General features: G+C 61.1%; 1 protein-coding gene across 1 annotated transcript; it reads left to right on the forward strand.

Moving 5' to 3' along the window:
• The first annotated feature begins 108 nt into the window (after nucleotides 1–108).
• Nucleotides 109–3,994, forward strand: TNFRSF13C (TNF receptor superfamily member 13C). The gene is made up of 4 exons (XM_034987392.1): nucleotides 109–188; nucleotides 578–723; nucleotides 1,082–1,315; nucleotides 1,697–3,994. Exons 1-4 carry the CDS (start codon nucleotides 178–180, stop codon nucleotides 1,876–1,878), a joined length of 573 nt encoding a protein of 190 aa, XP_034843283.1. The 5' UTR covers nucleotides 109–177; the 3' UTR covers nucleotides 1,879–3,994.
• The last annotated feature ends 7,814 nt before the right edge of the window (nucleotides 3,995–11,808 follow it).

The raw sequence follows: 11,808 nt of genomic DNA on the forward strand, positions 1-11,808 counted from the left end.
GACCTCGCTCCATCTGGCAAACGCCTTCTCATCATCACCTCCTTGACAAAGCCTTCCTGCCCCCTGCGTGGCTGCTGTGAGGCATCATTTTTCCCTAGGACAGGCGGGCTCTCAGGAAGCATTGGATGAACTGAACCAGCTCGGCCTGGGAAGGGCAGGAAGGATCCCCAGAGGAGGATGCAGGTGAGGTGAGCAGGACATGGCGGTGGGGATTGTCAGGGGCTGTGGGCTGGCCCTTGGGGAGCAGGACAGAGGAGACCACCCAGAGGGCTGTGTCCTGACTACAGGGGCCCATCTATTGCCCAAGAGCAGGCCCAGGTCTGCACCCCAGCACTGTCTCAGCACCCCCAGCACAGGGCCCGCCCAGCCGGCGTCCGGGGGTGATGGTTGAGTGGTTGAATGGAGGAACCACAGGTAGAAAGAGAAGGTGTGGGCTGCAGGGCCTTGGGGCCCTGGCTGAGAGTGGTCCCACCCCAGCAGGCAGGAGGGTGGGGCGGGGCCCAGTGGGTGGTGGCCCCTCCCGGTTTCCTCCTCTGGCCGCTGAAGCCAGGCTCAGTCCCCGCTGGGTGTGAGGCAGCATGGGCAGCAAGAGGAGAGGTGCCAGGAGCCGGCAGGGCAGGGACGGCCCGGCGCCCACGCAGTGTGTCCAGGCCGAGTGCTTTGACCCTCTGGTCCGAAACTGCGTGGCCTGCAAGCTCTTCCGGACGCCAGAACCCAGACCGGGTAAGAGTCCACCCACTCCGCCAGCTGGTCAGCGGGGGCAGCCCCGGGGAGGAGGAGGGGGGGGGTCCCGCTGCCTCTGCCACAGCCTGGAGCCAAGGGCATGGCTCCCACCTGCCCCGGGATGGGGAGGGGGCGCGGAGGCCGGTTTGATGGGGCGCTGTAAGCCGGGGCCTGGGCGGGGGCGGGCCGGCGGTCCCCACGTGGCCCTCACCGCTCCCTCTCTTCCCCTTCCCCTGTCCACCCCGCCCGGCCCTCCCTCCCCTCCCTGGCCCAGCCTCGCCTCCCTCCGACCCTTCCCCTCCCCGGCCGTCCCTGCTCTCCGCCCCCTGCCCTCCCTCTCCGGCCCCTCCGCCCGCAGCTGGGGCCAGCAGCCTGGCGCCGGGGACGGCGCTGCAGCCGCAGGAGTCGGTGGGTCCCGGGGCCGCCGCCGAGGCCGAAGCCGCGCTGCCGCTGCCCGCGCTGCTCTTCGGCGCCCCCGCGCTGCTGGGCCTGGCGCTGGCCCTGGTCCTGGTGGGCCTGCTGAGCTGGAGGTGGCGGCGGCGGCGGCCGCACGCGGCGGCTCCCCCGGGGGCCCTGGCCCCGCACCCGCACGGTAAGCTCCGCGGGGCGGGGCCCGTGGGAGGGACACCGGCCCCCTGGGCGCGGGGAGGCCTGCGGGCGGTGGGGGAGCGCGGGCTCTAGGGCGGGCTCTGAGGACCTCGGGCGGGCGGTCCCCGGAGGGACACAACTCCAGCCTCCCAGAGCTGTCCGAGCAAGAGACCAAGGCTCCCACGCTTCTCCCTTGCCCCCGCGTTTCCCATATCGCCAGCCCCCTCTGCATTTCCTGTCCCAAGGCCCCTGCACATGCCCCCCCAACCCCCCCCTGCAGGGGCATTTCAGGCCAGGGCTGTCCCTCCAGTGAGGCTTCCAGAACAGGGGTGGGGAAAGGCTGTAAGGGGATCCTGACCTTGCCTTCCGCACCTGCGCCCACCAGAGGCCCTGGACAATGTCATCATCCTCCCCCCGGGACCCCTTGATGCCATCACTCCCGTCTGGCCTCCAACCAGAGAAGACCCAGCCAACACCCCACCTGCCCACAGCGTCCCCGTGCCAGCCACAGAGCTGGGCTCCACCGAGCTGGTGACCACCAAGACAGCCGGCCCCGAGCAACAGTAGCCACGGAGGGGGCAGGAGGTGGCCCCTGTGCTCCCTGTGGGCTGTCAGCCAGGGGCTTGGAGGTTGGATTCGGCTCTTCACCCCGGTGCCCACCTGCCCCTTTTCTGGGAACCCCGCTGCTCCCCAGCTAACCCCGCAGAAGCACAGACTGCAGACCACAGGGCTCAGACGGCATGCATGGCGTCCTATGGCACGTTAGCCTTTGGCTTCAAACCAGACGATCTTTGGCAGCCCTCGAAGGTTGTGGCTGAGCTCCTGTGCTCCCGCGTAGGAGGTGTTTCTTTAAGTGCCAGGGAGCCACCATCAACCAGAATAAATCTAGGAAAAGGATCAAGTGGGAAGATGCTTAATTTATAGCTGGGTGTTGTAGTTCTTTAATACTTGCTCTCAGAGCTGTCCTGCTTTTAACTGATGCAAATGGCAGCAATGAGTAACCAACTGACTGGTTTGCTTCAGGATTTAATACAGGATGATTTTGATTTTAACAAAGAGCCTGGATTGTGCTAATTCTCAGGTATCTGTACCCTAGGGTCAACCCTGAGCTTGGCCCAATCTCCTAGGACCTACGATGCCATTTTCACCCTGGTAGCAGCTTCCAGAGCCCCACGCTTGCACTTGGGAGGAAGTCTACAGCCCCTGTGGGGCTGGACTGCATGCTCGCGCTGAAGGCACCCTGCCAAGCATCTCTCTCAGAGGCCACCTGGAGTCCCAGCTGCCTCCGAGGCTCACTCAGCTGTACATAGGGAAAGGCCCAGGACCTTCAAGGGGCTCCTTTGTTCAGAGGCTAGAGCAGACCTGTGGCCTTGAACCGGCTGGGCCTGATGTCCCTTGAGCTCCCTCTCTCTATGGCCTGCCCTCCTGAAGCACTAGGCCCCAAATGCTGTGGTCACTTAGCCATTCTGTGCAAGCCCCTGGGGTCACCCATCATCCCAGTAGGACCGCTCCTCTGACAGCAGGGCCCCTTGCTCTGGGGCTTGGGACCAAGACCATCTCCTCGAGTTGTGGACCATGCCGTACTGGGTCAGGCGCTGCCTCTCCCCCGGCGCTCCTACACAGAGTTAGAACCTCGTGACCCGGACTCTGTCCTGGACAGTACTTGGAACTTGTCACAGGTTAGCACCTCCGAAGGAACATAGAAAAGGAGTCAGAAGATGGAGTTTGGGTACCATCTTGTCCCACTGTAGGGCCTTGGCCATGTTCTGTTCCATGCATTAGATGCCTTTCTGCCTACTTCTCCCTGACCTGCCCAGCAGAGCTGCCTGGCAGACGCCCACCCTCCTGCCCACCCTCTTCTCAGCCCAGGAGACGGTCTGGAGCCCCCAGGACCCTGACACCCACATTTAAGTCTTCCTAGCCACTCCCTCCCTGAATTCATCCCGAGTGCCTTCCCTGCCAGCTGCCAGGTGGTTGGGGCAAGGTCAGGTGGCTGGCAGTCGGCGGGAGGGTGGGAAGCAGGCCCAGAATGGGCCCAGACCTCCATTCCACTTCATCTCGGGTTTGGGGCGTCTGTGCTGTTCCTGGCCACCTCCGCCTCCCACTCACCTTTTCCACCACAGCCGGGGGCTGAGCCCTGGGGGTAAAATGAGTGGGTAAAACCCCTCTGGGGTCCAGACATGCAAACCTCTGGCACCACTGTGTCCCAGCCAAACCCCAGCTTCCCCTCTGGTCTCGGTTTCCATTTCTGAAAAATGGGGGGTTGGATGCAAAGTGCTCCTCCGGACCTGTGGCCCTCGGAGGAGAAGGACTTGAAAGAACCTTAAAGGATCTTTGTCCGCACCCCTCCATTTTACAGATAAGGAAACTGAGACCCAGAGAGGGAGAAGACTTGGCATCATTGCCATCCAGCTAATAACAGAAGGGAGTTTCCTTAGGGAAGAACCAGGAGCAGAGGCAGGGGGAGATGTGGGCAAGGAAGGGGTCAGTCTCCCCTAACCCCCCGGGAAAGGACCCCACCACTCAGGGGCCTCCAGTCTCTGGCTCTGATCCCAGGAAGTGCTTTCTAAGAAGCCTTCATGAAGTTACTGCATTTGATCTTAATGACAGCACCTGGAGGAGGAGCGTGGGTATTTGTTTGCTTTTTTTTTTTTTAAGGTTTTATTTATTCATTGGAGAGAGAGACAGGAGGAGTCGGGGGAGAGGAGCAGAGAGAGAGGGAGAAGCAGACTCCCCACTGAGCAGGGAACCCCACACGGGACTCGGGGCTCAGACTCGATCCCAGGACCCCGAGATCCTGACCTGAGCCCAAGTCAGATGCCCAAGTCAGACTGAGCCACCCAGGCAGCCCTTGTTTGCTTTTTAAAAAAGTTTTTTTTATTAGAAAAAAAACTGAGACACATATTTTGTAGACACTTTGGAAAGTTCAGGGCAGTAACCCAGGGTGGAGTCTATGGAGAAATGACCCATAATCCTGGGTGGGTTCTCCTGAGTAATTGTAATCATTCTACACACATAAATTCATACCTTCGCTGTTGTATTTGGTGAGTTTTCTCTTGTCTTTCAACACTTCGCCAACAAGGTTTTCAACACTTGTGAAGTTTTCCACTTGAGCATTTGGTTGTTTTTAGCTTTTACTATTGTAGCCGAGGCAGGAGCACCTCCTTTTTTTTTTTTTTTTTAAGATTTTATTTATTTATTTGACAGAGAGAGACACAGAGAGAGAGGGAACACAAGCAGGGGGAGTGGCAGAGGGAGAAGCAGGCTTCCTGCAGAGCAGGGAGCCCGATGTGGGGCTCGATCCCAGGACCCTGAGATCATGACCTGAGCCGAAGGCAGACACCTAATGACTGAGCCACCCACGCGCCCCAGGAGCACCTCCTTGACATAAATCTTTGCCTGAGTTTTTTTATGGCCCCTGTTGGTTGAATTGATTTCCTGAAAATCTGGAACAGTTTATGTCCATGAACAGGGATTAGATGCCCCATGTTGCAGATAGGAAAAAAGAGGCCCAGCAGGTGCAGGGATCTGGCCCAAGCTACAATATGCCTGCCGTGGTGGAGCTGGGCTAGACAGAGGCTCCTGCCCCTACCCAGCATGTCTGTCCAGAAGGTCATTGGCCCAGGTGCCCTCCTTGGGGGCTACTGACTCCAGGGATTGATTCCAGGCTTTACCCCTTGTTTTCACCACTCCTCAAAGATTCCTCTTCCCAACTGGTCTCTTTTTGCTGTAAAAGGGACCCAAGATAGACTTTGGAAGAACTGCTGGTTGGGGTGGGAACCTAGGCAAGCAGCTTTCCCTCCCCCAGCCTGTGTTTCTGGCCAGTTTTTCCTGAAGGAGGGTCTGGTTTCCCTGAGGTCCCCAGGGCCTGGGCAGGTGGAGGAGGGGCTGGCTCAAGTCTCAGTTCCTCCTGGGGCTTCCTGCAGGCACCTTTCACTTCCTGCCCAGAAGCCCTGGGCTTTGGGCTCAGGGTGGGGGTGGGGAGGCCCAGCTGGGGACGCCAGGGAGGAAAGACCTGACCCCTTACCTCCCGCTGTCTCAGCAAGGATGGCCTCACACAGCCCTTCCCTTTAGAAGCTGGTGGCATCTCTCTGAGCCTGCCTCCTCATCTTCAAAATGGAGCCCAAGGGCCAAGCAGCTTTTGGGGATTAAAGAGGTCATGTGGCAAGTGGTAGGGTCTTCACCCTGGAGTGCCTCCACCTTCTTGCCCTGGGATGCAGACACTTCTTGCCCAGAGTCACCAACCCGCGGAAATTCCTCTGGAAAGTGAGTTTCCCAGAGCTGGTCTGAGGCTCCAGTCTCCGCAGTTAGCTCTCCTCCCACTCATCCATTTGTTTACTGCCCCACTGATCACACCAGATCAGAACACACCTGCTCCGGGCCAGGGCCATTCTGGGCAATGCTTGGAGGTCAGCCTCAGGCCCTGCCATTAGGTCCTGGTCCAGTGGGAGAGATGGAGCGGGGTGCAATGACAGGACAGGGCGATCCCTGCCAGGGGGTTGGCTGATCCAGCATCTAGGGACTGCTTTGGACAGTAGGAATTATGCCCTGAGTCTTGCCCAGTTTTCCTGCTGGAACAGAGCAGAGAACAAGCATTCCTGGCCCAGGGGACTGTGTGCAAAGGTGCAGAGGAGAGGGCGCAAAAGGGTCAAGAGCAGGGCGCGGAGGGGGGAAGCGGGGGAGGGAGGGAATGGAGAGGGGGGTTGCCCTGGCCTCAGAGTGCCCGGTGGGGCTGTGCCAGAACCTTTCCTGTGCTCATGCCTGCCTCTCAACACATGGGGTCATCCGTCCTCAGGGAACCCCGAGCGCTTCTCCAGCCCCACCATTTAGTGTCTCATCAGACCCCTCTGGCACTCCTCTGGGCACAGAGTGGGAGCTCACTCCCATTTGTTCTTTTTTGCGTGGCTCAGGCCACATTCTTCTTCACCGGGGACTGAAGTCTGCCCTCTCTCCACTCTGTGCCTGCTCCCCAGCTGCCTGGTCCGGACCCGGGGGTGGAGGTGGCGGTGGGGTAGGAACGACTGCCCAGGGTCCCGCGGAGGGAGGGTCGGGGAGGGGGGAAGACACAGATGTCCCAGCTCCCGGCCCACGCTCTTTCCCGGGACTCGGGGCAGGGAAGCTGCCCAGGCAACGCTACAGGGGTCCCGGGACCCAGAGGGCCTCTGAACATCTTCTCCCTCCCCTGAGCTGCAGAGAATCTGTGATGCAGAAGATGACTCCGGGGCAGGCGAAAGTCTATCTCCGGAGTGTCTGCGGTCAGCCCAGCAGGTGGCACCGAGACCTGCCTCCGCCGAGCGCGGGGAGCGGGGGCTGCAGGACCGAGCGGGTGGGGACAGGGCGAGAGGCGCGGCTGGGGGCGGGGTCAGGGAGGGAGGCGGGGCTGAAGGACCCCAAGCCTCCAGGGAGTAGGAAAGGGGCGGGGCCAAGGCCCGCAGAAGGCGTGGGTTCAAGGCCGAGGGTCGAGGAGAAAGGGCGGCACCTGGTGAGCGGCGGGACCACGACCACCAGTACCTTCTCCAAACCCTGGACCTCCACGCTCACGCGGGGTCCCCGTCCTCACGAGCATCCCGTGCCAGAAGAGGCCTGGATGCAGGGCATGGCCCCGGCTTTGGAGGGACGTGTCTGTGTCGAGGGGCGCAAAAACGCCTCCGCCCGGGCTGTGGGCTCGGAGCTGATCTCAGAATTGTGTCCAGGAACCGGCAGGCCGGCGGGACTGGGAGGGCCTGGTCCTGGTGGGTGGACGCGCTGTGTGGCCTCCGCTGAGCTCTGTCCTCTCTGAATCTATTCCCGTCGTAGGGACTTAGTGATCAGCTCCAGATCTGCATATTCACTAGGGCCTTTGGAGGGTCCTGAAGGGGGAGAGGGGGAGGCAGCGGGGGGGAGCGCCGGGAAGAGGGTGCCCGAGGAATTGGGACTGGAAGCTAAGCCCCCGCTCCCAGCACCACTCCCCCCCCCCACCATGCTGCTCCCTCGCGACCTCAGCCTGGGCGCCCCCTCCCTCCCACAGGCAGCTGGAGCCTGAGTCACGAGCTGCCTCTCAGAAACAAAGGAGCTGCGGGCCCTCCCCTCCCGACCCGCTCCCCGGACTGGTCTGCGCATCTGTGCTAGCAGGAAGTCCATCGTTCTCTAGAATCTCTGCTTTTTGGGTAACCCTCCATCATGGAAGAAATGGAAGCGAAATGGGCTTGGGAATGTGACTGTTGAGGCTTACGGATGGCACCCATGATGGGGATCACCCATCTAGCGCTGCCATGGGGGAGCTCCCACCAGACAGCATGTACCGGCGTGTCTCTCCGGGGGGGGGGGGGGGGGGGCATTGGCTTCTCCCTGCAGCCCTGCCAAAGAGGTGCTAGCTGAAAGAAAACAGGCCTAGAAAGGTCGACTGTCCTATTAGAGCAGGAATTCCAACCCACTTTATTTTTTTTTTAAAGATTTTATTTATTTATTTGAGAGAGAGGATGAGAGGAGAGAGAGAGCACATGAGAGGGGGGAGGGTCAGAGGGAGAAGCAGGCTCCCCGCCGAGCAGGGAGCCGGATGCGGGACTCGATCCCGGGACTCCAGGATCACGACCTGAGCCGAAGGCAGTCGCTTAACCAACTGAGCCACCCAGGTGCCCCCAACCCACTTTAATCTGGCTCCAAAATGAAGGATAAGGGCGCCTGGGTGGCTCAGTTGGTTAAGCGACTGCTTTCGGCTCAGATCATGATCCTGGAGTCCCGGGATCGAGTCCCACATCGGGCTCTCTGCTCGGCGGAGAGTCTGCTTCTCCCTCTGACCCTCCCCCCTCTCGTGTGCTCTCTGTCTCTCTCATTCTGTCTCAAATAAATAAATAAATAATCTTAAAAAAAAAACCCAAAATGAAGGATAAGTAGGAGCTACCCGTGGGAGGGGCTGGAAAGGCATTCCAAGAGCAGAGAACAGCCTGTGGAAGGCCAGGGGCTCCTGAAGGAATCAGGGTGCACCAGGCATTGTCAGGCGTGAAGGGTGTTATCAGGGTGTAGGGGCACTTCCCTGGGCCGGGGTCCTCCACTTGCGCTCTCGCTTTGTATGAATCTGGCCAGAAGTAGGTTTGGGACTCACAGTGCAGGTTCCAAGCCAGACCCTGGTCCTTCCTGGCTGTGTGCCAGTTACAGAAAGTCATTTCTGCTCTCTGGGTCTTGGGTTTGTCTCTAGGAAATCCCAAATTCCCGGGCCCAGGGCTGGGGCAGACTGGTCACTGACCCCCACTCTAAAATGGGGACACTGAGGCCCATCCCGGCCTTTCCCTAATGTCCATGACCTCTCGGGACCCTGAGCCTTGCACAGCCAGAGCTGGGCTCCAGGAGAGGCCTCAACAGCGAAGGAAGAACGTGTGTGCACACGCACATTCACACGGACACACACATGCACGCGCATGTCCGTGGTGGAAGGAAGGCCCTCATAGCCAGGCTGGCCCCGGACGGGCACTCTCGCTCACATTCGGGAGCACATGGAGCCACCCTCACACTCAAGCTGCCAGCACTCAGAGCTGGGGGCGGGGCGGATGCCCTTCAGGCACAGAGACACGGATCCTCTGCCCGCCCCCTGGGGCTCGCTGCAGATGCCAGGGGTTATTTTAAGCCTGGATCAATGGGCGATTTTTGGTGACACAGGCTTGGGGGGCGGGGGCAGGCAGAGGAGACAAGAGGCAGGTGCTCTGGTACCTTGCTGTGGAGAAAGACCCCAGGGCTCAGGGAGGGCAGCCTGGGCAAAGGGGTCACTCTTCAGCTGGGCTGCTCCATTTCTAGATCCCCTTGCCCAGCAAACGGTCAGGGACCTGAGGGGCAGTGCCAGCTGAGTGGCCAGATCCCAGGGCTCAGTCAGCCAGCCGTGGTTTGTCTCTGCATGTGATCGCCCCCCCCCCCACCGCCCCCAGGCTGTGTGTTAACATTGAGAGAGCATAAGTGCCCGGCGTAAGCCCGGTAGATGTGGGCCTCTATGGTTGCTGGCTGAGAACTGAACCAGACTGAGATAGAGAGGAGGCCATGGATGTGGGGAGGAGCTGAAGGTTGGACATCAGTGGGGGGGCAGGGGACTGGAATTCAGGACCCAGCTCCTTCACTGGACAAATGGAGATTATATATATATATATATATATACACACCTGATGGCAGCAACATGGGTGGAATCTCAGCGGAGCACCCAGTGATGCCAGGACAGTGGGGTAAGAGAGGGGCCCGGGGAAGGGACATAACCCAGGGAGGAGCACTGGGAGCTCTGGGTCCAGAAGGGTCACCCTACCTGGGAAGAGGACAGTCTCAGGGGGACAGGACAAGCCTCTTTAACCTAATACCCAGCCACTGGGTGAGAAAGGGGGAAGAAGCAATCCCCCTCAGAGCCCTGGTAACCTAGAGGGCAAGGTGGGGGCGCTGATACAAATCGGACAGTTTGTGCCATGGAGTCCCTTTCTAGGACTACCCTCCCCCCACCCCGGGGAAGCAGGAATGGCTGCACCAGAAAATACAGCGACTAAGTTCTAAACAGAGTAACAAACAGAAAGTTTGACAGTGAAAAGTAAACTAAAAACACAGTATGTAAAGTGGGGCATATTTTAGCCTCAGTTGTCGCTGGTGATGGGATTAAGGCAATTTCATTTCATTGCTTTGCTCATCTATTTTCTTTGTCTCTAAAATTGTGATAGTCTTCTAATGGGGTAGGGTCTTCTGAACTGGATCAGAAGAGTGTTGTGGGTGAAGGAGGAGGGAGCTGGCCATCTCTGGACAGGGCACAAGGAAGGACCCTGAGGGGGGAGGGCCTCTCAGCACTAATACCTGAAATTAGTCTGTCAGCCCCTCATCTCCGCAACACACGGACTTGATCCTCCTTTAAATGTAAATCCTTCTCCTTCTTCCTCCCTCCGCTTCCTCCATTTTTATAAGCTGATCCCAGTCGCCGAGTGAAGACACGATGCAAAGGGAAGCAGGGAGAGCCCTAGGAGCCCAAATCTTACAAAACCTAGAGGCTAAAGTCACATCATTCATTCATTCATTCATTCATTCAGCAGATACGACGCTGTGTGGGAACACTGGGGCGAAGTGGACACCCAGCCCTTGCTCTCCTGGTGCTCCCATCTGGACAGTGGGAGGCACCCTATTGGCCCCTGCCTCCTGGAAGGGGTGCATTATGAATCTGCTCACCACCCCCCTCCCCGAAGAGTTTTTGATGTTAAGATGAGAAACTGAGGCAGAGAGAAGCAAGGCGCCAGGGCTCGGTCACATTTTCCAGTTAAACCCAGCTTCGGAAACACCATGGAACGGCTCCGTGCTAGGTCCAAGTCCCAAACTGCTTTCCGCCCCCTTCTCCCGGGGCAGGCAGAGCACCGGAGAGTCCTTCGGGGGCGGGGCGGAGGGTCCGCCGATGCCCCGCACTCTGGTCCGCCCCCGCCCCCTCATCGGAGTCCGGGTCCCGCCCAATCTCCTCCCCCTCACACCTCGGGTAGCGAAGAGATCCAGGGAGGACGCGGACCAGGCCATGCCCATCGCCATAGAAGTGGGGCCACCCCAGGGCCCCCACCCCAGGGCCCCAGTTCGGGGTCCAAGAGGTTCTGGGACCAGGGCGCGCGCCCCGGGGCTGACGCTGCGCTCCAGGCGGCACGGAGAGGACCGATACTTGGCCCTCTGCAGCGGCTCTGCTCCGGGTTTCCTTCCCATTTGAGAGGCGGGAAAATCGAGGCGCAGAGCGGGGACGGGGCCTGCCACCTGTCACACTTCTGTCTCGGTCAGAACTGACGGAGAGGATGGGAAGGAGGAAGAAGGGGGTGGGGGCGGCAACGACCCTCCCGGGACCTCTCTGTCCCCTAAGTCCCCGCACCCGTCAGACAGGCGCACTCACGCGGGCCTGTGTCCGAAGTAACAGTCCTGAGAGCCGTAAGCTGAAGGCCCTGGAGCTCCCAGTTCCGAGCAGGCCTTCGGGGAGGGTCCCGGGTGGGGCGCCCCGGCCGGCCGTGCGGGCCCTGCCGCGCCCCCGCCCTCCCCTCGCGGCGGCCGCGCTCCTCCCCCGGCTCGGCCTCCCGCCCGCCCGCCCTCCTCCCCCCGCTCCCTCCCTCCCCCGCCCGCCCGAGCCCGCGCGGAGCCCGAGCCGCAGCCAGAGCGCGGGCAGCGCGGAGCGGGCGGCGGGAAGGCAGCGGTGTCGGGCGGCCCGCCGCCCCGCTAGGCCCGGGCCACGCACACCCGCCGGGCCCGCGGAGAGGCCGGGGACGGCGCGCGCGCGAGGACTCGCCGCCCGGCCCCGGGGGCCATCCCAGAGCGAGGACAGCGGGCTCGGGTCCGCAGGGAGCGCGGGCGGAGGGCGCGCCCACCGGAGGTGCGGCCCCGCGAGCTCCGGGCCGCGGCCAGCCGGCTCTGGGGTCCGAGGAGGAAGGTGACGGCCGAGGAGCGCGGTCCCCGAGGGCGCGGAGGAGCCGGCCCGGAGGCCGGGCGGCAGGCAGCCGCGGCGCGCCGCCATGCCCGGGGCGCTGTAGCCGAAGGCGCGGGCCCGAT

This window comes from Mirounga leonina, unplaced genomic scaffold (genome assembly GCF_011800145.1).
Source record: "Mirounga leonina isolate KUSES-001 unplaced genomic scaffold, KU_Mleo_1.0 Mir_418, whole genome shotgun sequence".
Classification (NCBI taxonomy): Eukaryota; Metazoa; Chordata; class Mammalia; order Carnivora; family Phocidae; genus Mirounga; species Mirounga leonina.

Bases quoted from the DNA above. Each gene is read 5' to 3' on its own strand.
- TNFRSF13C (XM_034987392.1), top strand. The intron at 724-1,081 runs GTAAGAGTCCAC...CTCCGCCCGCAG, and splicing joins GACGCCAGAACCCAGACCGG to CTGGGGCCAGCAGCCTGGCG. The intron at 1,316-1,696 runs GTAAGCTCCGCG...TGCGCCCACCAG, and splicing joins CCTGGCCCCGCACCCGCACG to AGGCCCTGGACAATGTCATC.